Source organism: Penicillium diatomitis, assembly GCF_028827545.1.
Source record: "Penicillium diatomitis strain IBT 30728 chromosome Unknown utg000001l_segment0_segment0, whole genome shotgun sequence".
Taxonomy (NCBI): domain Eukaryota; kingdom Fungi; phylum Ascomycota; class Eurotiomycetes; order Eurotiales; family Aspergillaceae; genus Penicillium; species Penicillium diatomitis.
In genome coordinates this window covers 1,555,603-1,581,000 of record NW_026623173.1, presented here as the reverse complement: position 1 = coordinate 1,581,000, position 25,398 = coordinate 1,555,603, and the positions used below count along the sequence as shown (strand labels likewise).

Genomic DNA, 25,398 nt, shown 5'->3' with positions numbered 1-25,398 from the left:
ACTAGTTTGACGCTAGGCTTTGGAGTTCACACCCTTTCTAGCCAGCGTTGATTGTAAGAGTCTTTCGCGCAATGCGTACGTGATTTCATCGTGTTTTGGCAGATTTGCAATAGCGATCGGCGTGAGACCGAACAAATTCGTAGCACGGACGTCGGCACCCTCATCAAGTAGCATCCTCACAAGAGCTTTATTGCCGTTCTTGGTGGCTATATGAAGCGAGGTATCACCGTTGGTGTCAGAAACTTCGATATTGACTCCAATTTCTAACAATGCTTTTACAACATGTATGTTACCGGCTTCGACTGCGATTAGAAGCAATTTCTCCCGTTCGGGCGCTGTTGTATTTACCAAGTCGCAGAGTAAAAGATTCACGAGTTCCTCGTCGCCGTGCATGGTTGCGATCGCAAGTGCAGTTAGGCCGGACGAGGTCGTAGCATGTGTGTTGGCGCCCTTCTATTGTGAGTTGCTAAATGAAGTGGAGTCCAGCCTCTATAGTCGGTGGTCTCAAGATCGGCGCCTTGGGAGACAAGCAATTGCACGACTGCTTCATGACCCTTCTCAGTTGCGATGAGAAGCGGAGAATGAAACGATCCAAGCTCCTTAGTGGTCAAATAGCGATTATTGTCGGTACTCTCTGCGCTAGTATCGACTTTAGGCACCATGACTTGGGCACCTCTAGCGAGCAGCACTCTGACGAGTGCCTCGTTGCCATCCTCAACGGCTAGGAGAAGTGGGCTCATGCCATTCATACCACGAGCTTCTATATCAGCGCCCTTGTCAAGCAGCGCCTTCACTATGACGTCCAATCTAAGCTCGGTTGCCAAGCAAAGGGGCGTCATGAGAAGACGATCTACCCAATAAGGATGACGAGTACTTCTCCAATAGGTTGAGTGGTCATTTGACCATCGCGCTTCGATGTTGACGCCACTTTCAATGAGTTGCAAAGACAATTGCACATTCCCATCAGCGATTGCGAAGAGCAAGGGCATATTGTGGATGCACTCCTCTCTTCTGTCCATTCTTGCGCCAGAGTCCATGAGTAAGTGAATGATCTGCTGGTGGTCTTGGCTGAGTGCTAGCCAGAGGGGGCTGCCATGTGATTTAGACACGGCGTTGATATCCAGATCTCGTCTAGCGAGAAGTGCGCGACAACATTCAACGTCTCCATTGAGTGCAACATGATGCAGAGCCACGAGCCCATCAGCATCCCTTTGGTTCGGATTGCACACCTCAAGCAGCTTTTTCATAATTGATACATTCCGAAGTTTGACGGCAACGTGAAGCGCAGGTATACCCTTCCCAATCAGTGGTAGGTCACAAATCACTTGCATGTAAGATGTCACAGACATTGCGATTGAAAGTAGGGGTGCATGCTGCTCGATTACGGCCCAGCTAAAAAGACCATGATAGCGCGAGGCTTGCGACTGTCCGCCAGAGACCCAAGGGTGAAACTTCCAGGTGTCGTCTGTACATGTTGCGAGCCTAACAAATTTCCCCCAGACGGGTGAATTCGGGTGTAAATTTCTCGTTTGTGACGTCCAGTTTTTGATAGCATAAGTCAGGAAGTTATACTCATCTTCATCTGGTCGAGTGGTTGATCGTACGGATCGAAGAGGCAACGAAACACGGCGCATTTCTGTTCGAGACTTTGGAAAAAAGCGTGATGCGATTGATTTGTAAATAGCATCTCGAGCGAACAGTATCGGTGGTGTCATAACGACGCTTTCTTCACAACGAGAGGCGATTTGTAGATTAAAGTTCGGCAAAGAGAGGTACGCGACGCACGTTTCTCCGCATTCTGCCACGCCTTGAGCATGGGTCGGATAGCCCTCGATCAACTTTTGGCTCCTGGCCTTATCAAGATATTGCTTCACTGAGAAATGGGCGAAGCGCACAAGACCATCTGTAGGTTCAACCACAACGAGATTCGCACAGCAACCGACCACAAAAAAATCCAAAGGCTTTTTGGAGGGCGTCCATGTGGTATCATCGATTGAGAACCCAATGACTTCTCGTAGTTCGTCAATGTGAAGCGGGTTGCTTGCAAAGCTGACCCACTTGAGGACTTTCAAAACGCGACTGTCCCCGCGGTCTATCCTTGACAAGCATCGGCCATATGTATCTTCCAAGTCTTTGGGCAGATCGGCAATCGTCGACCTGATGTCCGCATCTGTGAAGCAGGTGTCCCAGAGAATCTCAATTTGGAGAAAGACCCACAAAAACCTAGAGATTATCAGCAAAGCCACTTCGGTGATGGAATAAGGCGGAGTACACACATCCCAGATGATTCTTCCAGGAGCCGTTGCCGAACCTCCTTCAGTAGCAGGGGATCGTCCGTCAGTCTTCGGTACAACATCTTGTCTTCAACACTGCTCTCAATGTAGGTCTTGATATCCTGCGTGACATTGAGCGACGTCGTGATGTGAAGAATCCCTGGCATGATTGTATCAATGTTGATAAAACCAGCCACTTGGTCTCGACTTAGCAACATGATGCGTGATTTGCTTCGGGTACCGAATTTCACAAGGCATAATCTGAGAACTTTCAGTAGAGGCATTGCATGCTCTCGACCTAGAGCATCGATTCCGTCTACTACGAGAATGACCTCTTCCAACGGACGATAACAATTGCTAAACAACTCTGCCATGTCGTCAAAGTCTGGTTTAAGTCTTTTGGGCCCAAAGAATCGATAAAGATCTCGGGCAATGTTGTCTGGCAACGTGAGATCTTTCCTGAGAAGATATCCACATAGCTGTTTCACGAGACTGGAGAGAATAGTGATCGAATCAAGCGAGGCAGGAAAATCTTCGATACAGTAGAAGAAAGCCGTCGGAGTTTTGAGGTCGTACTTGGCTGCGTCTATGACAGCAGATCTGAACAGAATCATCAGCAAGTATATAAGAAGACATCATTTCGACCAGGTAACGAACGCGATCATTGTCTTCCCAGATCCAACTGAATTGCAACAACGAATCAGTATCGGTTCAAACCACGGTCGTTGAGACGAGAAGCTTACTGATCCCTGAACACCAGAGGCTGTTCGCTGTCTTTTCATTAAACCACTGCTTGAAATGCGGATGATCAAAGATCCACCGAGTTGTGCCAATCAACCGCTTACGACTCAGTCTTTGGTGCATCCTCTCATGATCATAGTCTGATACATCATCAATGATCTTCTGAATATTTCGACTCTCTGAGACCTGTTAGTCACCGTAATCTTGAATTGTAAGGTGATACTTGTACGTACTATATTTGGTGACTTCATTGGGCAGAGAACCAAAACCCCCTGCTCTTGGCGTACGTCGAGAGACTACAGTAGATTTACGTTAGCGCGCGATCTCGTTACAACTTGATTCCAAGACAAGTTTCATATGAGTGGTACCTTCGGCTAGCATGGCATCATTCACTTGACTTGGTGGAATGACTGAGAGAATCTCTTTGCCATAAGCAGCAGCTGTGCCCGCAGCGTAATTTTGCCATTTCTTGTTTTTATGAGAGTCGCAGTAGTCGCATATGCCGCGGATCACCAGACATGGAAAATTGTCCATCAAACCGGCTGCTTCCATCTCAAAGCAGAGAACGCCAAGATCCCCCGCAAGCTGATCTCTACGTTTCCCATGCTTCATGACCTGATTGCCAGAGGCAATAAGACCATAATGAATGACTGGATTGTGATCATCGCGAGTCGAGCGCGAGATGAGCATCGCCGGATCACAATGGCGACAATCCTCAGAATCACAGTCAGAAACAGGATGATCGTAGTTTGACGCAAAAAGACGATCGCTTTCTTGACCACAGTATGTCAAATCCTTCTTTGTAGCGGGGTACTTCGCGATCGCGTCGGAGAGTATTTGAGGCATGCGGCTTGGTTCTAATTTATGCTCGGCCTGCAGCCGCGCAACGGCTGTCAAAAGAACAGATGGTGGTTTGTTCAGTGTGCCGGTGAGTTCGAAGCGCCCACCAGCCACAGTCTTGCCATAATCGTACTGAATAACGCCTCCAGTGTCTCTTGTTGGCTTGCTGACGACCACATCCCCCAGCCTGATATCGTTTGATCTGCTCGGAACTCCTCCCCCAATACCAATCATCAGACCAAATCGTATGGAATCAAAGGTGGACAACATTTGCGTGGCGACATTTGTGGCAGCTGTCGTGCCGTAGACGCCTGCAGGAAGGCAAGCGATCGCAACGCAATGATGGCCTATTCGGCCAAGGATGTAGGAGTTTGTGTCACTTGGCTTGGCCGGTAGGCTTTCGTGTCGCTCGTCCAGCATTGCCGCAACAGCGGCCATCTCCAAAGGAAGGGCACAAATGCATGCGACCGTATAGTCCTGGTGGCGACGTCGTTGTCTTGACGGCCCCCCATTTTGCCGAGCATCGTTTTCTATTCGAAGCCTTCTGCCATGACTGCTTCCTGACATTGGGATCGCATGTGAGACTTTTCAGGCTTGAAGTTCCGCTTGAGTCACGGATGTTGGAAATTCTTTTGTGTTCTGCGCCGGCTTGTAAGCAGTGACCGGGGGCGTGACAAGTCAGCCTCACGATACGACCGTGCCCTGCTATTCCCCGCTCGGGGTGATCTAACTGTAATTTCTGTTAGCGCCATGTCTGATCGGCAATTACTTTCGAAGTGCGAACAGGCCGCTCCGCCTCGATTCGTCTAGGTAGTAGAGGCGAGAGACGCTGCGTGTTGTCGAATGAACCTTTCGGATTCTAAAGGCACGGCCGATGATGATATTGAAATAATTGAAGGGGGCACGCCGGGCAAACGTCAACTAAGGTGTCTTTCCAGAAGAATAAAAATTCCAAGCAAATTGCCGGCCTCTGGATTGATTCCAGCAGGCTGCCGGTTGTCTGAGTGAGAATTGAGATCGTTTCTATTTCCGAGGGCGTATTGAAAGCGATATTATAGGACAAAAAACTCCAAAACCGTTTGTTTAAGTGAACGGGAACAAATCCATTCTAAAGCGCATCCCGCAATCAGAGAATCGAATTAGAGAAACGAGAAACATCCGAAGTGATGCTCGCGAAACACTGAGCTTTTCTGATCGACTCATACGAAAATCGCCAAGGCCACGGGAATAGACCAGAGTCCAGAAATGGCAGCCGAACGCTTGGTTGTGCCACCTTGCTATGGGGCCCGAAATTCCTGGCTAAATGCTGTGGCCGATATCAAGACGTGACGGGATGAAGTCTCGAGCACCATAACGTTTCCCGAGATCAGAGATTTCGCAAGAGAATCGACAATCTCGTCAAGTTCTTTCGATCAAACGCTGAGAAGTTTCGAAGATCGAGAAAGCTGCCCAGAGCGGTCGTCGCCATGGTATCTCGGAGGTTCCTAGAGCTGGCCTAGGCCGGTTCCACCTATTTGCCTGGGACATTTTGAGGTCGAGAAGTGAGAAATGTGTTTTCCATGGGCTTTCAGTCTTCACCTTCGTCTCTTCTTCCTGGGGAATCATCGTCGCTGCGGTCGCACTCGCGATCTGATTTTCCGTCCTCGTCGTTGCTGTCTCGATCAAGTTCCTCAAGCTCGTCGGCGAGAGGACTTATCCGCTCATCCAGCAAATCAAGATCTTCTAGCTGTTGCCGGGGAGGCAATTTCCATAAACTCGTGCCGCACACACGGTCTTTAGTCAACAAATCATCGATGAATTGATCAACATAGGTTAGGGTGAAAGAGTCCCGAACTCGGCGCTTGATTTTTCGATAATCGAGAAGTAGAGGCTCCAGAGTTTTGTACACCTCCACGGCGTCGAAGGTGAGTCGTACATAGAAAGCGGCGAGAACTCGGAGATATTTAAAGTCTCCGCGAGACCGCAGGACGCCATTATCAGGATTCTCACCGTCTTCATCACTGCCAGGATCGGAGAAGTTCAAGTATTCGAGGATGATGTCTCGGCTGGGGTTGAGCTGAAGAAGCTTGAAGGCAAGGCAGAGGAAAGGCGTAGGCTTCTCAGAGACTCCATAGGTACCGCCCACGCAGCTCAACTCCACTGCGCGATCACATAATGTTGCTGCGTTCAGTCCGAAGCATTGTTCTTTCCAGTAATAGGAGTCTGTGATCCGATCGCGCACGGCCTTTTCGAACAATGTGACCGGGTTGACGCCACGCACCAAGGGACCGGAGTATCCTCGGTTGTCGAGAAAGTTGCTGGCATCTGCACGGTGAGTAGCCATTTCGAGTCTCGGCGAGCGCGAGCTGGTCGAGAATTAACAACGCAAGAACGGGGAATGTGGCGTGTAGTGGTTTCGCGTGCGCGAACTTCGATGATCGCCCGAGCGCCAAGACTTTTCTTCAGCTTCGAGCTTATCGATAGTCGCGCTGCCAACCATATCAACAACGGCTGATGTCATGCACCAGACTGAAACCGTATCGCGGGTGACGGCCGAAGACACGCGACATCAAGGCGGGAGAGTGAGTCGGCTGGTGCCTGACAGGGCTGACATTCCGATCGCATCCATCTCTTCAATTCCATGTCAACGAATATTCTAGCATAATGGTGCTCCTCACAGCCTCAACGGTCTCGGCCATTGTGTCGATGGGCGTAGTGTGCATCTTTACTACGCTATTGTTTGTGTCCGGCTACGTCCTCCAGCAGAACTCGGTAAAAAATATTCAACATGCTCTACGAAAACCCCCTGATATGCCTGCTTATCAAGGGTATGGAGCGTCAGTCGGCAATCCCCTGCAGAAACGTGGTATATCTGCTTCGAATTTGAATCCAGCCGCAGAGCAAGGAGTCATTGGAGACAGTGGAGCTGATTCGTCCGAGGCGAGAAACAACTATGCATACTTGCAACTGCTGTCTAAGCCCGACCCTTCAGATATTTGCTCCGCTATTCTATTCTTCAAACGTCTCGCTACCAATGGCTCTGTTATCGCAGATCGGTTGTTCATGTACCCAGAAGTATGGGATCGCATGTTGGGAAAGAATCTAGGCGAAGCCAGCACGCTAGCCTTGGCTCTCTTACGAGCTGCCAGTATCAAATACGGAATATGGCTACTACCAATCGATATTAGTCCTGTGCTGCGTGCAGGATATACCATGTCCGACACAAAACTCTTGCGGCTGGGACAGATCCAATTTATGCAGTATGACAGTGTTCTTTACCTGCAATCCCCCGGCTTGATCACGGATGTCGATAGACTCGATCAAGTACTGCTCTCACACTCGCTTCCACTACTTCATGATTGGAATCGACCACAGTCCTACGACAATGAGGCTTGGGAACCTTCATCTCTGCGTCCAGATCGCGATGATACACTCCCACCTGTCTACCTTCTCACCGTCAACAACGTCGATGGAGGCCGTGTACAAACTCGGACTCACGTCCCGAAACCCGACGTGCCTGGATTCAGCAATCTTGTTGTCAGCCCGGCGGACTTTGAGCGATCAGCCGAGGTTCCTGGGTATGTTTATTTTGAAAACGACGAAGAAGGGCGTGTTAGGTGGGCGGGTAATTCACTATTTGGAGCTTGGCGTTCACAGCAACATGAGGTTTGCGGTGGGCTCGATTTCGATGGGGATGGTATTTACGAGCAATGATATTGATTTAGGTAACGGGGTGTTTGACTTCAATATAATTGAATGTCCTTTCCTTCCATGTTTTGCATATATTTGGGAGGAATCTCTGTGTTTCAAGGCGTTAGGATAGCATTATAACTCCCCATGATATCCAGGTTTCGAACTAGTCCAGGGATATGACGCAAGTGAACGGTTCTATATCGGCTTTTTCCCAAATTGGAAAGTTTCATAGCCCAGATCCCATAATCGTACAGGTCATTATCCAGTGCTGCGAGGCGTCTCTGGGAGCTCATCTCACTGCGGAGCACTGATCTCGTAGCCGAGGAGGACCTCAGTCGTATTACCTTCCCAGCCACGGTTCCCGCTCGTGGAAATCATGAAGCGGCAGGCATTATCCACAAACAGCTGGGAGATCGTTCCAGTTCTGTGGCCGGGGATAATCAAGAAAGGTACGGTCGAATGCCGAGAGGACTGCTCATGCCTCAAATCATACAGACGCAAGATGTCGTGAGAGGCACTGGGACTTTTCAGAACAGCTTTTTCAAGACTAAGAAGGCGGGTTGATTACTTACCAGACTAAATGGCGACCATTTGGCATCGCCTTGAGCGCTGTGACTGGCCCACTCCCTTGGGGAAACTTGAATGTACGTTCCGGCTCTTTCAGACCCTTGTGCAAACTGAACTCCTCCACGGTGCCGTTTCTCCGTCCTGCATAGATGTAGTTGCCATCAGGCGACCAGCATGCATTCATGCACCACGGGGGAACATTACGAGGTGAGATTCGCGCCACAGGATCAGGCTGACGTCGATCCCACACACGTATCGTGCCATCGATAGAAGCAGCGAGAAACGTCGTATCTGAGCTTGGTTCTTGCTCGGCTTGTGCAGGCTGTGAGAAGTTCAGTCCGGGTGGCTGAGCCTCCATATCTTCGGCGTGGGGCATGCCGTTAACAGCTGGTTCTTTCAGCGTGTTCGAACTGTCAGTGTTGAGTGTAGTTTGGTCGGCGATAGAGAGGTCAGGGTTGATGCTTGTGTCCTTAGACGTGTCTTGTTGCTGAGATCTCGTTCCAGTGGGCTGCGCTATGGTGCTCTCCACTTCGCCCGTGACGTTGGAGTCACCCATTACACCATTAGCGAGCGCACGACCGAATTCGTCATCTTCGTCCACTCCAAATACACCGCCTGATGGTTCGTTCCCATCACCAGCTCCTTCTTCTGCATCACCAAATAGCGAATCGGCGCCTCCAAAGAGAGAATCTGTGGGGGAACCCGCCTGCGGGTTCTCATTGGCGCCTACTTCGCCAGTGTCCTGGGTAGTGTCCATGGCATTGTAGGTGTCGTTGCCGCTGGCACCATAATTAGATGAGTATGTACCATTCACATGTGCGTAGTCCATTGTATCTGTTGGCACTGAAAGCGTCGATTCTGGGCGAATTTGGACCGCGGATATCTGACCAGCACTTGCCCCGAAAGCACGCCGTGCTTGTCCGTTGTTTAAATCCCAGTCGAACACACGTTTGTCCCAGCTTCCAGAAAGAAGCGACTTCTCATCGGAAGTGAGGCAAAGTGCCGAGACAGCAGATGTGTGTTGTCTCAGTTGGGCTATCTCTCTCCCTTCATCGTGACGAAGGGTCTGCAGCCGAATTGCGCCGGATTCCAGCCCTGTCAGTAGCCACAGACCTTCGCTTTGACATGCCAAAGAGTAGACGGGCGACAGACTATTACCGTCCATGTTTTCCCAATATGTCATGTAGACACCCGCTTTCACCACACTGTCCACGAACGGATGACGCTGCGCAACGGTCAACATGAGCTTGCTGTTGATCGAGTCTGCCCAATTGAACTTGCGCACGAACCCATCTGAGCCTCCGCTGAATACCCAACGCATGTCTGCGGTCGCCGTGACCGCATTGATCGACGTGCTATGGGGCGCAGCAGTAGTGGGAACAATATCATATGTTTTCGCATTGAGACACTCCGGCCGCACGCTTGGGTGGTAGATGGAGAAGGACTCAACTGCAGAGTTTGCGACGTTTGGAGGTGTGGTCATGTCGGTATTCCCTTGATCAAGTTGAGAATCCATAGCCGCTCCGTCTGAGGCCTGACTAGTGTTTGAGGGGCTTTCTGGATCTTGGTCGTGATCCTGATCTTGGTCTTGATCCTGATCAGCGTCCACATCACCATCTCCTTCGTTGTCCCCTTCCCCATCGTCGAGTTCCTGCATGGCGTCCTCCATCTCGTTATCCGAGCTACCGTCCTGGGAGCCTGAATTGATAGAAAAGGTCAATTTCAGTTTCAATCTTAGTATCTTAGCTCTCAGCCATTTAGAATAATTTGTGACGCACCTGCCAGGTCACGATCGTCCTCTTCCTCGAGCGACGCCATTGTGACGGGCACCGGAGCCACTCGTGGAGGTGTGGGGAACTCGGAGACACTAGCGAGCGATCTGATGGTCGCACGCAACCGTTACGCTCTAGCGGCTAGCGCTCTAAGCAGGAGTGGCTTTGTGCTTGGTTGAATGTAGAAATTTAGTTTGCTGACAGTGTCGTCAGGCCACAGAAGACAGTTGGAGAGAAGAGGAGATGCGAACGCGACGGACTGCAGAAAGCGGGCCGACGCCGATTGTTAGAATCGGCGGCAGAGCCGCTGGCCAATCACCATTGAAGCTCATAGTTCCCTTCTACATCTGCATTTCCGGTTCAGAGGCAGCGTATTTCGAGCAAAGCAAACCCAGCTACGTGATGGTTGCCTACAGCGTGGACTTGGTAGTAGGTCATATTTCCATATATTTATGTAAGCAAAAGCTCATTTAAGGGATGTCGCTGTGCTGCTTTACATAGTCGGAGGAGGGACCAAGCTACAAGCGGTACAAGGACCCACGCCTACAGTATTAGTACAGGTCCTCAGAACATACTTACTATTCAATCTGGGCTGCCCTTACGGAACATGAAGTTTTCATTTGGAGGCCAGAGAATTAAGCACAGTGGAGAGATATAGCATATGAGACATCTTTGAAGTAACATCGCAATACGTGGCCGAATCAATGCCCGATTGACCTAGTCATGTCGCAGAAAGTACTTAGCCCCTCATACATATACCCCGGTCGACCTCGTCTATGCGGTGTACTACTTACTAGCTAACCTACTGGCCTGTTACCGTATTAGTTGGAAGCCTTTTTGGGCTCTTTCAGATGCGAGTTGAATGTCCATCAACAAGTAATTGAAGCACCTCCAGCCGAAAATGCGCCCTATATCGGCAGTTTAGGGTGTCATGTCATCGTGTAGGAAGTTGAACTAGGAAGTAATTTATACGTTGAATGGGATTTCCCCTCATGTATTGATTACAAACGAGTTTTGACGGCAAGTGTACATGAGATTGCCATGTCTTTTATAGTGATTGCCGTACTTGTATGGTGTAATGAGTCATCATATTTAATTTGAGTCAACTGATCAACAAGTCGTCTATTGTTCTGTATCGAAAGCGTGCAAACTCCATATCCTCTAGAAGTTGAAACTTTTAGCTTTACTCACCTATAGCGGCGTTACCATCTTCATCCAAAGTGAGGCACGTCTTTGAGAGTGAATCGCAAGTCTTTCTTTTACATGCGCAAGCCCCTTTGCTTTCATCTCGTCTATTACCACAAATGCTAGATTCTTCATAGACCTATGGCTGATCCTGATTCGCCGAGGATCTGTAGTATCTTCTCAAATAAATAGTGCACCTGTCCATCATCGCTCTGCTTTCTGACCACATATCTATCGATATTCAATTTACTATAGTGACACGCGAAGCTTCAAGCTGACAAGCAATGAAAGATGTCAAACACTGATAGCAGGTCTGAAGGCTCTCGAACGCAGCCCAAATCATCCTCATTTCCTTCGGCTCACTTGGCCATACGCCAGTACTACGATGTTCCTATCAACGACACAACTCTCGCAGATTGGCAGCTCAAACCAGATCTACCCACAGTCGGTGAGATATTGGGCACCGATCATGAAGGAGAGGAATTCTTTATTGCGACAAATCACATCAATGGCCCATGGCCCTCCACTCAGCTGTACCTGGAAACCCATTATGGACTTCTCCGCGAGGATGCTACCGCCAACCTGCGCGATGCAGTTGCGTCGTTTCGAGAGCGGCCTGGTATGAAAGATAACAAAAACTTCGTCATCTATGAGCGGGTTCGTACTTTCGTACGAGAAATCCTTTCGATTGAATAGGCCAGAAAAACTGACAATGGCAGGTATTCTTCACCCACATCACTATGGCCCACCGAGGTATGGCATTTCGAGTCTGTTTCTCGACGAAGCGCGCAGGTCAGCCAATCTTATGGCGCTACTCTTCTCGTCTTTTGGCTGGCAAAGTCGTTGCATTGTCTCCAGCCTCAGACAAATTTTCGACCGAATGCGTGATTGCGGTTGTGGCAGCAAGACCCATGGAGGGTGTGGTCAAAACTCCTCCAGAAGTGGATCTTTACTTTGCTCAGACAGAAAACATCTCGCTTGATCCGCTGAAAGAATGGATCATGGTCGAAGGGCGCTCAGGCTATTATGAGGCACATCGGCACACCATGACAGCTCTTCAAAAACTGTCGAGAGAACGGTCTGTATCGACAGAACATTGCCCCTTGTCTGCCATACTTCTAACATTCTTTCCTACAGCTTTCCATTGAGCGATCATATCTGTGGTTTACTGAAGCAGATTGATGTGCCGGAGTACATTAAACATAATTCCGTCATGGATTTTCAACCTTTCGCATCCGACGGCTCAAGCCAGCCATTGGAGTATGACATTCAAAAAGGGCTGCCGCCGGGTTTGTTTGGGCATCTCAATCCTCACCAGCGAGATGCATTACGGCATATCTTGACAAACAAATTGCCCATAATTCAAGGGCCCCCCGGCACCGGAAAGACATATGTATCCGTGGCCGTTTTACAGCTATTGCTGGCACAAATGAAGCCTGAGGATCCACCCATTATAGTCGCAACTCATACGAATCATGCCTTAGACCAGATGCTCACTCACATAGCAAAATTCGAGCCGGGCTACATCCGGCTCGGAGGTCGAAGTAGGAATGCCAGAGTTGCCGAGCGGACCCTCTTTGCCATCAGAGAGAATCGAAAACCGGCTGTCCTGCCAACTGACCTTCTTCAGGGGGCGCGGCGTCGGCATAGAGCTCTTGTCAATGATATTATTCAAAAAGTCCTAAAAGGGCTTGACAGGCAAAGCGAGTCCAGCACCGGGGGTATCTTTGTTCATCACGGTCTACGTACTGAAGAGCAGCTCACAAATCTCGACAAGGGAAGCAGTGAATGGATAACTTCTGCTGGGAGGAGGCCTCCAGATCCGCTTGTCGCGTGGCTGGGACCTCAGGCTATTCTCTTTGACCAATTCATCTCACCAAGCCAGTTCAACAAGGCTATCGCGGACTATGATCAAGATTTTGAGCTGCTTATGAGTCTGGAGGAGAAAGACATGGTTGATAACGAGGGCTTAGAATATCTCAAGGGCAGAGTGGTCGACCTTCGGCGGGCCTTTCCTTGTTATGTCGGTCGAGTCAAATCCGTCCCGAATGAGGTCATGGAAAAATACTTGGAGCTGCGCGACATGTGGGAAATCCCTCGTGAAGATCGTGGCGCAGTGTACAAGAACCTGCACGGCAGACTGATTGCAAAGCTTGATGAGAGACTTCGGAGCAAAATGAATGCTTACATGGAGGTCAGCAAGAGGTTACAAATCCGCAAACTTGAGCGTGACTTTGAGATATTGAAGACCACCAAGCTCATTGGAATGACAACGACGGGGTTGTCAAAGTACCGAAGCCTGATATCCGCCCTTAACCCTCGGATGGTGATGATCGAAGAGGCTGCGGAGGTTTTAGAAGCTTCTGTCGCAGTCGCCTGTTTCGAATCTCTCGAGCATTTGGTGCTCGTCGGCGATCACAAGCAACTCAAAGGCAATTGTGCTTTGCACGACTTGGCCGGAGAGCCGTTCAACTTGGATGTATCAATGTTTGAGCGTTTGATTCACAATCATTTCGCCTTCGTGATGCTGAAACAGCAAAGGCGAATGGCCCCCGAGATCCGCCAACTATTGACGCCAATCTACGACGAGCTGCATGACCATGAGACAGTCACTTTGAGCGAGCCTGTTCCGGGCATGGGGGATGTCCGCCTATTTTTCTTCACCCACGTATGGCCCGAGGTGAACGACAGTTTGACGTCCAAAGTGAATGAGATAGAAGCTCTGATGGTGGTTGAGCTCTATACCTACCTTTGCGCGTCCGGAACCTCCAGCAAGGATATAACGATTCTGACTTTCTATAACGGCCAGAGAAAGAAGATATTGAGAACTCTGATGGAGAATGAAGGCGCGATACTTGATGGCGCACCTAATGTTGTCACTGTGGACTCTTACCAAGGCGAGGAGAACGACGTTGTCATTCTATCGCTCGTCAGAAGTAGAAGCAGCCAATCTGATGGCATCGGATTTCTCGGTGTCGACAATAGGGTCTGCGTTGCCCTCTCTCGGGCCAGACGCGGGCTTTACATGCTGGGCAATGCAGGTCACTTGGCATCTGCAAGCAGACTCTGGCGGAGGATTATCTCAATATTGAAGGTACCTATTCACGGCAGACCCCAGATCGGCTTTGAAATACCCGTGACATGTCGACATGGTGTTGTCACAATGATGAAAAGTAGGTTCTTCGGTTTACTAGCAGTACCTACCGAAAGATCGATGCTCACTCATCATCTGACACTTCATGGGATCTTACAGCGATCAAAGACTGGAGTGGCGCAGCAAGTGATTGCAAACTCGCGTGTGGCCAGAGTCTCGACTGCGGTCATATATGCGCCTTGAAATGTCATCGGTGAGCGCATCTTTCAATTCATTCACTGCCTAAATCTCAGGGCACGAGTAACTGATGTACTTTCACTCCAGATGTCCTCACCCGAGAGTGAACCGCTGGCAGAAGTGCCCAAGCATCCGACCATGCTGTGGTGTTCCATGTTCCGGCCTGAAGTGCTGCCCAGCACACGTCCACTCCTGCGCATGCACCGAGCCACCCATCGACACCCTCAAGATTGAGCATCTTTCTCTGAACCTCGTCAATTCATCACAGATCTTACACACTCAATCATCTCATCAGCGTCCACAGGCAATGCCCTTGATTGACCTGTCCGATGCCGATACAAGCTTGACCGTCCCAGTTTCAAGTAGCATGGAGATTGAAGGACCCGACAAGGGTCTTCCTCGGCCGCTTTCGCCGTGTCCATCAGATTGGCCTTCTGGCGCTGCTTCTGACTATCAGTCCCTGCCTAAAGGTGGGGTGTCGCTGGGCAGTGATGCCCCTGAAGCTCAAACCACAGTCTCGCGGACAGAGGGCGGTGCCGCGAATACGGCCTCTAGGAGACTAGGTGAAACCAAGGCGGGATGTGGTCCAGGGTCGAGATCAGGACATCTACTAGATTGATTCGAGATTCATTGTTAAGTCAGTTAAGTTGTGTTGCGGATGGTGAAGCAATTGTTTTTGCGCGGAAGCTTGTCAGATACACACCTCAACTAGAATATCACGATTTCTCTTTTATTGAGGAATTCCATCACATTGCAGTCTCGGGCAATGTGAGTCAACTAAGACTAGTTCCATATCATATTCAACATTATCACTGATATAGTAGTAGTCATCAAGAATCACCCTTCGAACCAGTCATCCAAAACATCAACGGGGTCATTTGCTCATTCAGAACCATATACAAGTTTTCGTTCAACAACCGACGTGAAGACGTTCATATCATTGCCATGTACTGCTCCAAGCTTTGACCCAGGACATTGATAAACGGCCACTGAGTGTTTCGTTTGAACAAACGCGCCCACAGTCTGAGCACTGCCATGCCAAGCGCAGCAGGTTCGAGATTTGGTGGAGCTTCGGACTCGTCTTCGAGATCAACCGAGGAAAATGCTTCTTCAACTATACACTGCGTCCATCGCAGGATACGGCTTTCATTTTCTAGGAAACAAGTCAGCAAGGGCACCGTGATGAGAAATCTCGACTTGGCAAGACTCACCACTTGGAGCTTGATCGGGCGCGGCCTCTGCAAGGGTGAATAACCACTTGCTCAAAAGAACGGCGCATTCAAGACTCGCAAGAGAATGCCTGACACTCCAGAAAAAGGCCTGGCTCCGAGCGATGTGATCGATGCCAAGACGAACCGGTATGCTGAGCGCGTGAGCCGAGTAGATGAGGGCAGGGATAAGACGATAGCTCCTTTCGGGCTTGGGAGAGCGACATAGAGCGGCTGCAATGGTGGCGGGCTCGCGTGTCTCGAGGAGACGGTAAGGTCCCAGGTTCAATGACAGGCGTACATATGCAAGCCCAAGTAAGGCACTCGATGTGAATGGGATGGGTCCATTGGCGTTGTGAGGGTCCAAGCTTGATTCCGGGGCCTGTTGCCATACTGACGTCCAAGAGCGCAAAGCACGCCTGAATTATTTATCAGTAAAATTGCAGTGTCAGGAAAAGGGCAGGGAGCATACTCAATTTTATTCAATTCTTCGGTAGGGAGAGTCGTCGTATGATTTCCGCTGGGCAAGGACAACTCGCTGACTATGTGGATTCTTTGTAACAAGCCATGAAGAAGCATATAGTTTCCCAGTGGAGCAGGTATTGGTTCCAAGGGTACCGCTGATCGCGACTTTTGTAGTAGAAGAGTCAGCGCATCTTGGAAGAACAATTGCTGGGGCCCACGATCGCGCTGGGCGGCTTCCCATTCGACAGCATTGTTTGCCGTCCATTCCTTTGTCGAGCAGGGCAGACGCATGTGTATCTCGCTACTTCTTAGTGATGGATAGACATTGTAAGCAATGCTATGGATGTGAATGAAGCAAAATGATATGAGCTTTGTCCTGCGCACAGACTCCAGCTCTGCCCATTCATACCAATCAGACATGGTCCGAGGGTCAGAGTAAGGCTCAGTCAAACCCGCTTCTCGAATGTGTTGGACCAGTTGTCCCTGTATTTGAAATGCCTCCTGGACAAGTCCAGCTCGTTCCCAGGTGGCATAACTCATCAGCAAGAGAAGACATCGAATGACTTCCATTTGTCTCGATCGGTTGATCGATGTCCCGACTGGCCCTTGAGCATCCACGGAGTATTGCGAGTTACTCAGAGGCGCTGCATACCCCCCGGCACGGGCATCTCGGGACATCCGCTCGTATAGCACGGTCTTGGAAGCATGAAAAAGTTTTTCCGCATTTCGATGCTCGAATCGATATTGAGCACCAATGGTCATCATTGCAAGAATCATTTCTGCGGAGCATTCATTGAAGCGAAACGTTGGAACATGAATGAAAGGAATGTGAGGGTGGAAGCCCTCAAAATAGGAAGTTAGGTATCTTGTGAGAGTGTGCCGAGATGGGAGGGTGAAATCAGGAATAACATTTCGGAAGCCTTCTAGGGCTGCTGCGAGTCTGAAGCGTTGGTCCTCAGAGACGTTGAAACGTGAAGACTTGAGGGTTTGGGGTGGCTCTGCAGAAGTTCAGCACAACTGGATCACCACCCTACGGCAGATGGATCAAGACAGCAACGCACCTGAATCAGACAGAGTTCCCAAACTTTGGTCACCTCGAGGGACTGACGGTAGCCATGAACGGAAAGGAGAGTCCCCTCTGGACTCGTCTCTCGGGCCGCGCCGAGTCTTAGGCTGATCTTGGGATGAGTGTACGGCTTTGGGCACTTCGTCTAGCCCCGTCTCGGTTTGCAGTTGACTTGTTTCACCATCGCTTGGGAGCCACTCGGCTGGCAATCCAATCGAGTCCAAGAAATGAGTGAATTCTTGGAAATGATTGAGATCCTCCGGGAGATAAGGTATTGCTGAAGCAAGTCAATGATGATACTTCTCTATAAGGTCTCATCGGGACAAGACTTACTAGTCGCCTGATAGTCACCGGGAATCAGCAGTTGAGCAGCTTGCAGCATAGCGGGATCATGCATTGCCGGGTGGCCAGGCGGCATTGGATTGAGACCAGTGACCCCGGGCCCCAGCACATTTGCGACTTGATTCTGAGGCAAGTACGCAGGAGGTGCATTTTGAGACCCCGTCCATTGATGTGAGGTTGGTGGGCCTGATATTGAGACTGAGGAGCGGGTCACTGCATCATATTGCGGCGAACCGGCTGCAGCTGCAGGGGCAACAACGCGAGGGGTGGCCTGAAGCGTCGACTTGACCGCGGATGGTGGTCGGGAATCTGGAGAAGTCAAGCCATCCTCATGCGAGATGCGATTGTGACGCTTCAACAAATCGCGCCTCGTGAAAGCTGCCCCACAAAAGCAGATGAATGGCTTCTCCTTCGTATCTAGCACGTGGTGATCTGATCAGCCGGCTGACTTTCAACCTCTCCATGACTCCAACTCCGACGCCGGTGAGCTTACGGGTTCGAACATGACGCTCCAAATGTTCTGTACGACGAAAGGCACGGCCGCAATGGCTGCAAATGCGCGCCTTCGCTATGCGGTCAGTCCTCTGGGGTGATGGAGATGCCATGGATGACTCCGAGACCTTTGGAGAAAATGAGGGGGTGAAAAGTGGGCATCTGGGGAGGAGATTGAGGAGGAGCCGCTCTGGAAAGTGGAAAATGACTCCAACCGCCAAGCGATCACTCCAACAACTCCACTCCCGGCTGCTTATCGTCGGTCGATAAGCCGCCGGGACTGCTGAGGCCTGTGGAGTTCGAAGAGAGGGGACAACGCATCGTGAACGAGCTGGATCTCTTGAACGCGAACGTCCTCGAGGAAGAAACCGTGCAACCTAGACGATTGAAGAAGTCGATTTGCCTGTCTCGATCAATCCCTCTGTGTACTAACATCCTGTGTACGTACCAGATGTCTTCTTCGAGTCCTACGACGCTGTTTCCTGGTGTTGCCGTTGTGACTGGTGCGGGCGGAACTGGTACGTGCGAAGCAAATTATAGCGCCAAGCTTGGTTTGTACAATTTGCCCTACATATGTTAACAGCCCTTTTTCGTGTTTGGAAAGGCATTGGTGCAGCTGTCGTCAGAGCCTTCGCTGCGGCGGGATGTGAGCGTATCGCTATCACCGATGTTAACGAGACTACTCTGGAGCAAACCAAGGCAACGATTAGCGCAACTTATCCTCGCAGTCAGGTATTTGTCCACCCGGGTAATTTCACAGATGATCATTTCGCCGAGAATTTCATACGAAAAGTTGTTGAGAACTTCGGCCGTGTCGACTACGCTGTGAATTGCGCCGGTGTACTGGGGCAAGCAGTACGATCATCCGAGATGAGCATCGACGAGTTTGATCGCGTCAATAACATCAACTACCGAGGGTGCTGGTTATCGTCGCGGGCGCAGCTGAAACAGATGCTCGAGCAAGATGCACTAGCCAGCCATGACCCGGAAAGACCTGCACAGAGAGGCGCAATTGTAAACATTGCTAGTCAGCTGGGCCTCGTCAGCCGACCAGCAGCTCGTTAGTATCACCTTGAGAGAGAAGTCTTTTGTCCCGTCGAAGGGAAACGCTAACTTGAACATGGATTTAGCCGCATACTGTGCTTCCAAGGCCGCCATCATCGCTATGACCCGTTCTGATGCGGTCGACCACTCTCAAGATGGCATCAGGGTGAACTGTGTATGTCCTGGAGTGATCGAGACCCCTATGATCACTGGAGATCCTGCTGTTCTCGAGGCGATTGGTCCTGCCGTGGATATCGCGCCGATGAAAAGAATGGGCAAGCCTGCAGAAGTCGCGGACGCCGTTCTATTTTTGTGTTCAACTCATGCTTCCTTTGTACAAGGCCATGCTCTGGGTGTGGATGGTGGATACGTTATCGTGTAATGAACTGCATTCGGCTTTTGCACTCTGTGCAATGTCCGACTCATCCACCTACTGCGAGAGAGATTCGGACGAAATCAACGCATTGAAAACCGAGTATTCATGGTCGTATGGACACCAGAAAACCAATGGCGGAAATTATCTCCATATCGATCGAATAGCCCATCAATGGTTCTGTGTCGCTATCAATGGTATTAATCACTGTTTTCAAAAAGAGATCAATTGATGATATTGCGAAGAGTTGTTCTCGGCTCCCAGCGTCAGTACAAATTGCCATGGAAGTGCATTTTTTCCCAATTGTGATGAATCTCCCAGGTATGCGCCGCCTGAAAAAAATCTTTTCCTCTTTCCACAGTCTCCCCAACCAGTTGGATACCTACGGGAAGCGTAACATCTCCACCATCTGAAGCTGGGGCCAGCCCTATGGGGATAGAAATGGTAGGGCGACCGGCCACGTTGAAAGTGGCCGTGTTGATCGTGAGGCCCATGCTCGGCGTCAGCGAATCCACGGGGGAGCCCCCTTTCGCGTTTTTGGGGGCTACAATTGGAGTAGTGGGCATGACAAGCACATCGAGTCTCTGGGAAAGTGTCTCGTACTTGTCCCTGATCTGACGCCCGATGTTCACTGACTTTCCGTACAGTCCAGGAATATTACGAACGAGGTAGAGTCCATTGATCAAGACGTCCTTGGTGGATGGAAATGCCCTCTGAAACCGATCGTCTGTCCACGGTAACCACGCAGAATCTATTTCCGTCATGCTCAGACCGCTTCGCCCAGTATTTAACCCGAGAAGAATTTGTGCTCCGCTTATTCTCTGTTAAATAGTCCAGATAGCAGGTCCGTTCAGGTGTTCCGGCAAAGAAACCTGCTCAACAGTAGCACCAAGCTCTGCAAACCTGCTAGCGGCTGCTAATACTGAATGATTGACAATTGGGCTGATAAAGTCATGGTTGAAACCTTCTGTCAGCACACCAACTCGAAACTCTTTGAGGCTATCCAAGCTGCTCTGCAGGGCTGACGCAAAGCTTGTCGACCCCGGCAGAGGACTACCAACCGATCGGTCGTCAATTCCATCGTAACCACTGATGAGATCCAAGCAAAGTGCAGCGTCGAGAAGAGTCCTCGCCGGTGGTTCAACGTGGTCATCAAGGGCATCACCACTGCTGATACCCGTATACGGGACTCTTCCGTACGTTGGCTTAAGACCAACACCTATGTTTCGTCAGCTCCTTTCGTGGATAAGAGCAACTGGGTTGCGCAGAAGAGCTTATAGCCACAGAAAGATGCAGGTACACGAACACTGCCACCTTGATCACATCCAATAGTCAAATTGACCACACCTTCTGCAACGAGAGCGGTGCCTCCCGATGTGCTTCCTCCAGCAGAATAGCCCCGCGCATGGGGATTTTCAACCGTGCCCTGAGCACTCGTGAAAGACGAAGTCACATGTCAACGTTCCATGAATGTCTGCTCCAGCAGTGTAGGACACAAGTGACCACCGTCGCATCAGAGGAAGGCGTCCAAGATGGAATGATATCACTCCCCGTCAGTTGCGGAACACCAGCCACTGCGATCACGTCTTTCAGGCCTGAGGGTTTTCCCAGCCTGAACACCACCGTTGGGATTTCCTCGGATCAGGACTTTATGGGCCCAAGCCTGTCCAAAGACCTACTCTTCTCGAGTTGGACGACGTGTACCCTGGCACGGATAAGTGACTTGATCTGATCCAGGCTGGTAATCCGATACAGCATCCACGCTCTACGCGCAGTCATGCAAGGCAGCTAAAAGAGTGTGAAAATCGGCGGACTCGGAGGGATCAATGATCAATCCAAAGGGGGTGACAAGCTCTTCTGTATCCCCACGTTTCACCGGGCTGTTACTTGAGGCGAGGATTGTTAGTCCTCAAAGTTCAAGCAGGTGGAAATTCTTGAAGAGACCTACTCGGAGATGCTGGTAAACAAGACAGACATCGCGCCTGACCACTCTGCGCTTTTCAAGGAGTCAGAGACAGGGTATGCTGTTGAAATGACCAATCTCTTTGGATTGAAATTTTTGAAGCTTCTCCATGATCTAAGTAAATCTCAGAGAGCGCTTTCAGCTTGCCGTGCAGGCTCGTCACTCGCCATACCACTCCTTCCCATCCATCCGAATCGCGCAGACTCCAACTTACCCCAACTCGGGGAGACCCGCACCAGCTCATGAGCTTATCATTATCAGCCTTGTGTTGATGAGGATCATCGAAAGCGTTATCGCCAAGAGCTGATTGAGTCTTTTTGTAGGCTCCGACAGTTATTGTCAGTGCCCACTGGCATTCGACGTAGCCAAGAGATCTGTGGTACCTCCAGCTATACTGCAGTGGGCTGAGCAACGTCGTGACTCCGACGGGTCCAAGAGAGGGGCGGGGTTTTTGGTCGTTATCTTTTTCCCCGCCTTGCCTGTTGTCATCCGTACTAAATGACCTCCGACGTGCCGGTGTCGCATACAAACGTCGTCTCGGAATCACCACAAGCAGTCTCTTCACGCAACGCAATGGCTCCCAAAAGAGTTCTGATCACTTACGGCGTCGATGTCGACGCTGTTGCTGGGTGGCTTGGGTCTTATGGGGGCGAAGATTCAACCAACGATATCAGCCGAGGTGAGTTCGATGGTCAGGTCTCACCCTCTTGAAGCATATTCTGTCTCTGACAGGTAGACAGGATATTGGGCCGGTACTGTGGGAACCCGGCGACTACTGAAGCTTTTCGACAAGTATGATATCAAGACCACGTGGTTCATCCCGGGCCATTCTCTAGAGACCTTCCCAGAGGACATGGCCGCGGTACGTGATGCCGGCCACGAGATTGGACTTCACGGCTATTCGCATGAGAATCCCACAGATATGAGCATTGAACAGCAACGAGATGTTCTCGACAAGACGTACCGTATGTTGACCGAATTCGCCGGAAAGCCACCCCGCGGAAGCGTCGCGCCTTGGTGGGAGACCAGCAAAGAAGGAGCCCAATTGCTCCTCGACTATGGCATCGAGTATGATCACAGCATGAGCCATGAGGACTGCCAAGCATACTATCTCCGTACTGGAGACACCTGGACCAAGATCGACTACACTCAAAAGGCAGAGACCTGGATGAAGCCCCTCGAACATGGTACCCAGACGGGCCTGGTGGAGATTCCGTCTAATTGGTACATCGACGACCTGCCACCGATGATGTTTATCAAGAACGCATCCAACAGTCATGGGTTTGTGAATGCCCGTGACGTGGAGGATATCTGGCGTGATCATTTCGACTACTTCTACCGCGAGTATGATGAGTTTATCTTTCCAATCACCATTCACCCAGACGTGTCGGGACGACCACATGTCCTTTTGATGCATGAGCGGTAGGTCAACCACTTTCCGACCGGGGGGAATTCGAGTATAGCGCTAATACCTCTGACGCCAGACTCATTGAGCATTTCAAGAAGCACGAAGGGGTCGAATTTGTGACTATGGAGCAGGTTTGTGATGAGTTTAAAAAGAAGAACCCCGTTCCGGACGGTGCATTGATGCCCGCCCCGGTTGGACATGTTCTTAAGAAGTAGTAACTTTGTCTGTACCTTGCTCGATTAAGAAATTCTATCTGTCTATAAACTGTCCTCGTCTTCATTCTCACTTTTGCAGTTCCGAAGTGTGAACCTCTCGTTGTGCATGATCTCGATCTCGTCGCCAATTTGCAATTACCCCCCCCCCCCCCCCAATTGTGAATTAGGCAAACCGGCGCTCGGACGTGAAATATGTATTGACGTAAATTTTCCTGGCTGGTTCAAGGCTCTTTCTTCCCAAAACAGATCTTTAGCGCATGCCCGCCGAACTTCATCGATATTCTAGGTGACTCCAAACCCAACGCGATTGATAGGTACGGTAGCTTTCTCACGCGCCCCCAAGGAAGCCGTTATCTGCATCGAATCGTGACCATCTCTGACCCCGACTTGAGATCTCCGAGCTTAGATCAACTGAGAGGTGCTCCAATTTAGCCTACCCCAACACCCCGGACTACCCCAAAATGTCTCCATCACATCAACGTCGATCACCTCGCAAAGGAACCTTCAGTTTTCAAACTGGTTATCGCAAAGCTTTTCCACCAGCTTTGCGGGGAAATCTCCAAGGTGGAGTCGAATGGAGTTCCTTTCTGTGCCCTAATTTCACTCGAATCGCCCGCTGATGACACCCTCTAGGTATGTGGTCCTAGAAGCAGGATGAATTCTGGCCAATGCCACTTTAACACCGTTACCAGGGTTAAATTGGCGCGGGACCCAAGATCAAGACTTGGCAGAAACCATATAAATCAGCCGGTAACGCATCTTGGTCCTTGTTCTCTACTGAGATATCACCGACCAGGCATTGGGAGACGAATCAGCTCGTTGCCTGTCGAGGAGTCCCCGTGCAATCATGGCCAATCTTAATGATGATATCAAAGCGGCGCCAAGCTATGATGAAGGAGCTCGACCTGAATTAGCCAAGGCCGAAGCAGAGGAAGTAAATGAGGTGTTCAGGACAGGCGAAGGTCAAGTAGATTTTCGCACTGTGAGCTGGATCCGTGCCGGGATCATCTTTCTCAAGAGTGAGTGTCTTCCTGCATCCAGCAACAGCAGTCCAAATGACAAGTTCCCAGTCCCTAACCATTTTCGAATGTAGTCATCTTTGCTACCGGGGTCCTATCGATCCCCTCGTTAATGTATGAGTTGGGGGCTTTCCCAGGTGCGGTCAATGTAGTAGGATGGACAGTTCTCAATACATACTGCGCGATCATACAAGGAAACTTTCGCAACCGCCACCCTGGCTGCCACTCAATCGCTGATATGAGTCATGTTGTGGGAGGACCGATATTGAAAGAGATTGTCGGGATGCTCTTCACTGTAAGCTATGTGATTGTGGCTGCATCCGGAATCATCGGCGTGTCGACGGCATTAAACGCACTGTCGGGACATGCCATATGCACAGTCTGGTTTACTTTTATCGCAACCGTCATCATCGCTGGATTTGCGAGCGTGCGAAAGTTCTCGCACATCGGATGGTTGACCTGGGTGGGATTTGCAAGCGTGTATATTGCCGTGTTCATTATTGTGTAAGGAATCCTGACCCTTCGGGCTTCCATGTGTGATGTCTCCCTCACTATCATTCGACTTGAGTCGGGCTGACTTTTTATGTAGAGTAGGTGTTACCACTCGAGATCGCCCTGCAGCAGCCCCATCCACCGGCGAGTATGATTTTGGATACCGAGTGATTGGAAATCCTAGCTTCACTACGGGAATCACCGCTGCCGCGACCATCTTCGTCTCTAGCGCCGCCACCTCGGCGTTCCTGCCTGTCATTTCTGAGATGCGCAAGCCCCGAGACTATCCCAAGGCTGTGTATCTGAGCATGAGTCTCGTGACTGCTTCCTACCTTACTTTCAGCCTAGTTATATATGCCTGGTGCGGACAGTGGATCGCATCACCATCGCTGGGCAGTGCCGGACCCACCGTAAAGCGTGTCGCATATGGGATTGCATTGCCCGGATTGATCGTCAGTGGCTGTCTCTATGTCCATGTTGCAGCCAAGTATCTTTTTGTCCGAATCCTGCGCAATTCTCGTCACCTGCAGACCAACACTGTGATCCACTGGGGCACTTGGCTGAGCTGTACCGTGGGCATGGCTGCGATCTCGTTTCTCTTGGCCTGTGCCATTCCCATCTTCAATTACGTGTTGGCTCTCGTCGGTGCGCTATGTTTTGCACCGCTGGCCCTCTGTCTCCCTGGCTGGCTCTGGCTGTATAGTTACCGCGACTATTGCCGGGGCAGTCTGCTTCAAAGGACAGCTTACGCGGCGCATGTCGTGCTGATCTTACTGGGGGCGTTCTTGACCGTAGGTGGAACCTACGGGGTCATTGTGCAAATCAATCAGGCCTACGCCGATGGTTCCATCTCATCTGCGTTTTCGTGCGCTGACAACAGCGGATCAACGGGGTGAACGGGCAGGAAGAAAAGACCGGCTCAAGCGCGCA

General features: G+C 50.5%; 11 protein-coding genes across 11 annotated transcripts; 6 read left to right on the top strand and 5 right to left on the bottom strand.

Moving 5' to 3' along the window:
* Positions 1-12: 12 nt before the first annotated feature.
* On the bottom strand, positions 13-4,421 carry N7539_000474 (uncharacterized protein; the record flags this gene model as incomplete). Its single annotated transcript, XM_056930078.1, has 7 exons — positions 13-453; positions 528-2,223; positions 2,277-2,873; positions 2,931-2,955; positions 3,017-3,193; positions 3,248-3,310; positions 3,383-4,421. 7 exons carry the CDS (start codon positions 4,419-4,421, stop codon positions 13-15), a joined length of 4,038 nt encoding a protein of 1,345 aa, XP_056794371.1.
* Positions 4,422-5,421: 1,000 nt separating this feature from the next.
* Positions 5,422-6,177, bottom strand: N7539_000473 (PRP38 family protein; the record flags this gene model as incomplete). Its single annotated transcript, XM_056930077.1, has 1 exon — positions 5,422-6,177. One exon carries the CDS (start codon positions 6,175-6,177, stop codon positions 5,422-5,424), a length of 756 nt encoding a protein of 251 aa, XP_056794370.1.
* A 320-nt stretch (positions 6,178-6,497) lies between these two features.
* On the top strand, positions 6,498-7,547 carry N7539_000472 (uncharacterized protein; the record flags this gene model as incomplete). Its single annotated transcript, XM_056930076.1, has 1 exon — positions 6,498-7,547. The coding sequence occupies one exon, from the start codon at positions 6,498-6,500 to the stop codon at positions 7,545-7,547; it is 1,050 nt and encodes a 349-aa protein (XP_056794369.1).
* Positions 7,548-7,820: 273 nt separating this feature from the next.
* Positions 7,821-9,911, bottom strand: N7539_000471 (WD40 repeat domain-containing protein; the record flags this gene model as incomplete). The annotated part of the gene is made up of 3 exons (XM_056930075.1): positions 7,821-8,043; positions 8,099-9,791; positions 9,872-9,911. 3 exons carry the CDS (start codon positions 9,909-9,911, stop codon positions 7,821-7,823), a joined length of 1,956 nt encoding a protein of 651 aa, XP_056794368.1.
* A 1,430-nt stretch (positions 9,912-11,341) lies between these two features.
* On the top strand, positions 11,342-14,387 carry N7539_000470 (uncharacterized protein; the record flags this gene model as incomplete). Its single annotated transcript, XM_056930074.1, has 4 exons — positions 11,342-11,707; positions 11,770-12,128; positions 12,188-14,207; positions 14,304-14,387. 4 exons carry the CDS (start codon positions 11,342-11,344, stop codon positions 14,385-14,387), a joined length of 2,829 nt encoding a protein of 942 aa, XP_056794367.1.
* Positions 14,388-14,688: 301 nt separating this feature from the next.
* N7539_000469 (uncharacterized protein) lies at positions 14,689-15,000 on the top strand (the record flags this gene model as incomplete). Its single annotated transcript, XM_056930073.1, has 1 exon — positions 14,689-15,000. The coding sequence occupies one exon, from the start codon at positions 14,689-14,691 to the stop codon at positions 14,998-15,000; it is 312 nt and encodes a 103-aa protein (XP_056794366.1).
* A 313-nt stretch (positions 15,001-15,313) lies between these two features.
* N7539_000468 (uncharacterized protein) lies at positions 15,314-18,067 on the bottom strand (the record flags this gene model as incomplete). The annotated part of the gene is made up of 6 exons (XM_056930072.1): positions 15,314-15,534; positions 15,593-16,008; positions 16,062-17,052; positions 17,116-17,397; positions 17,454-17,879; positions 17,956-18,067. 6 exons carry the CDS (start codon positions 18,065-18,067, stop codon positions 15,314-15,316), a joined length of 2,448 nt encoding a protein of 815 aa, XP_056794365.1.
* Positions 18,068-18,405: 338 nt separating this feature from the next.
* Positions 18,406-19,380, top strand: N7539_000467 (SDR family NAD(P)-dependent oxidoreductase; the record flags this gene model as incomplete). Its single annotated transcript, XM_056930071.1, has 3 exons — positions 18,406-18,472; positions 18,559-19,014; positions 19,085-19,380. The coding sequence occupies 3 exons, from the start codon at positions 18,406-18,408 to the stop codon at positions 19,378-19,380; spliced, it is 819 nt and encodes a 272-aa protein (XP_056794364.1).
* A 257-nt stretch (positions 19,381-19,637) lies between these two features.
* N7539_000466 (putative amidase) lies at positions 19,638-21,150 on the bottom strand (the record flags this gene model as incomplete). Its single annotated transcript, XM_056930070.1, has 3 exons — positions 19,638-20,192; positions 20,244-20,590; positions 21,051-21,150. The coding sequence occupies 3 exons, from the start codon at positions 21,148-21,150 to the stop codon at positions 19,638-19,640; spliced, it is 1,002 nt and encodes a 333-aa protein (XP_056794363.1).
* Positions 21,151-21,832: 682 nt separating this feature from the next.
* N7539_000465 (polysaccharide deacetylase family protein) lies at positions 21,833-22,957 on the top strand (the record flags this gene model as incomplete). The annotated part of the gene is made up of 3 exons (XM_056930069.1): positions 21,833-22,013; positions 22,075-22,756; positions 22,819-22,957. The coding sequence occupies 3 exons, from the start codon at positions 21,833-21,835 to the stop codon at positions 22,955-22,957; spliced, it is 1,002 nt and encodes a 333-aa protein (XP_056794362.1).
* An 847-nt stretch (positions 22,958-23,804) lies between these two features.
* N7539_000464 (putative neutral amino acid permease) lies at positions 23,805-25,364 on the top strand (the record flags this gene model as incomplete). Its single annotated transcript, XM_056930068.1, has 3 exons — positions 23,805-23,976; positions 24,051-24,480; positions 24,566-25,364. 3 exons carry the CDS (start codon positions 23,805-23,807, stop codon positions 25,362-25,364), a joined length of 1,401 nt encoding a protein of 466 aa, XP_056794361.1.
* Positions 25,365-25,398: the final 34 nt, after the last annotated feature.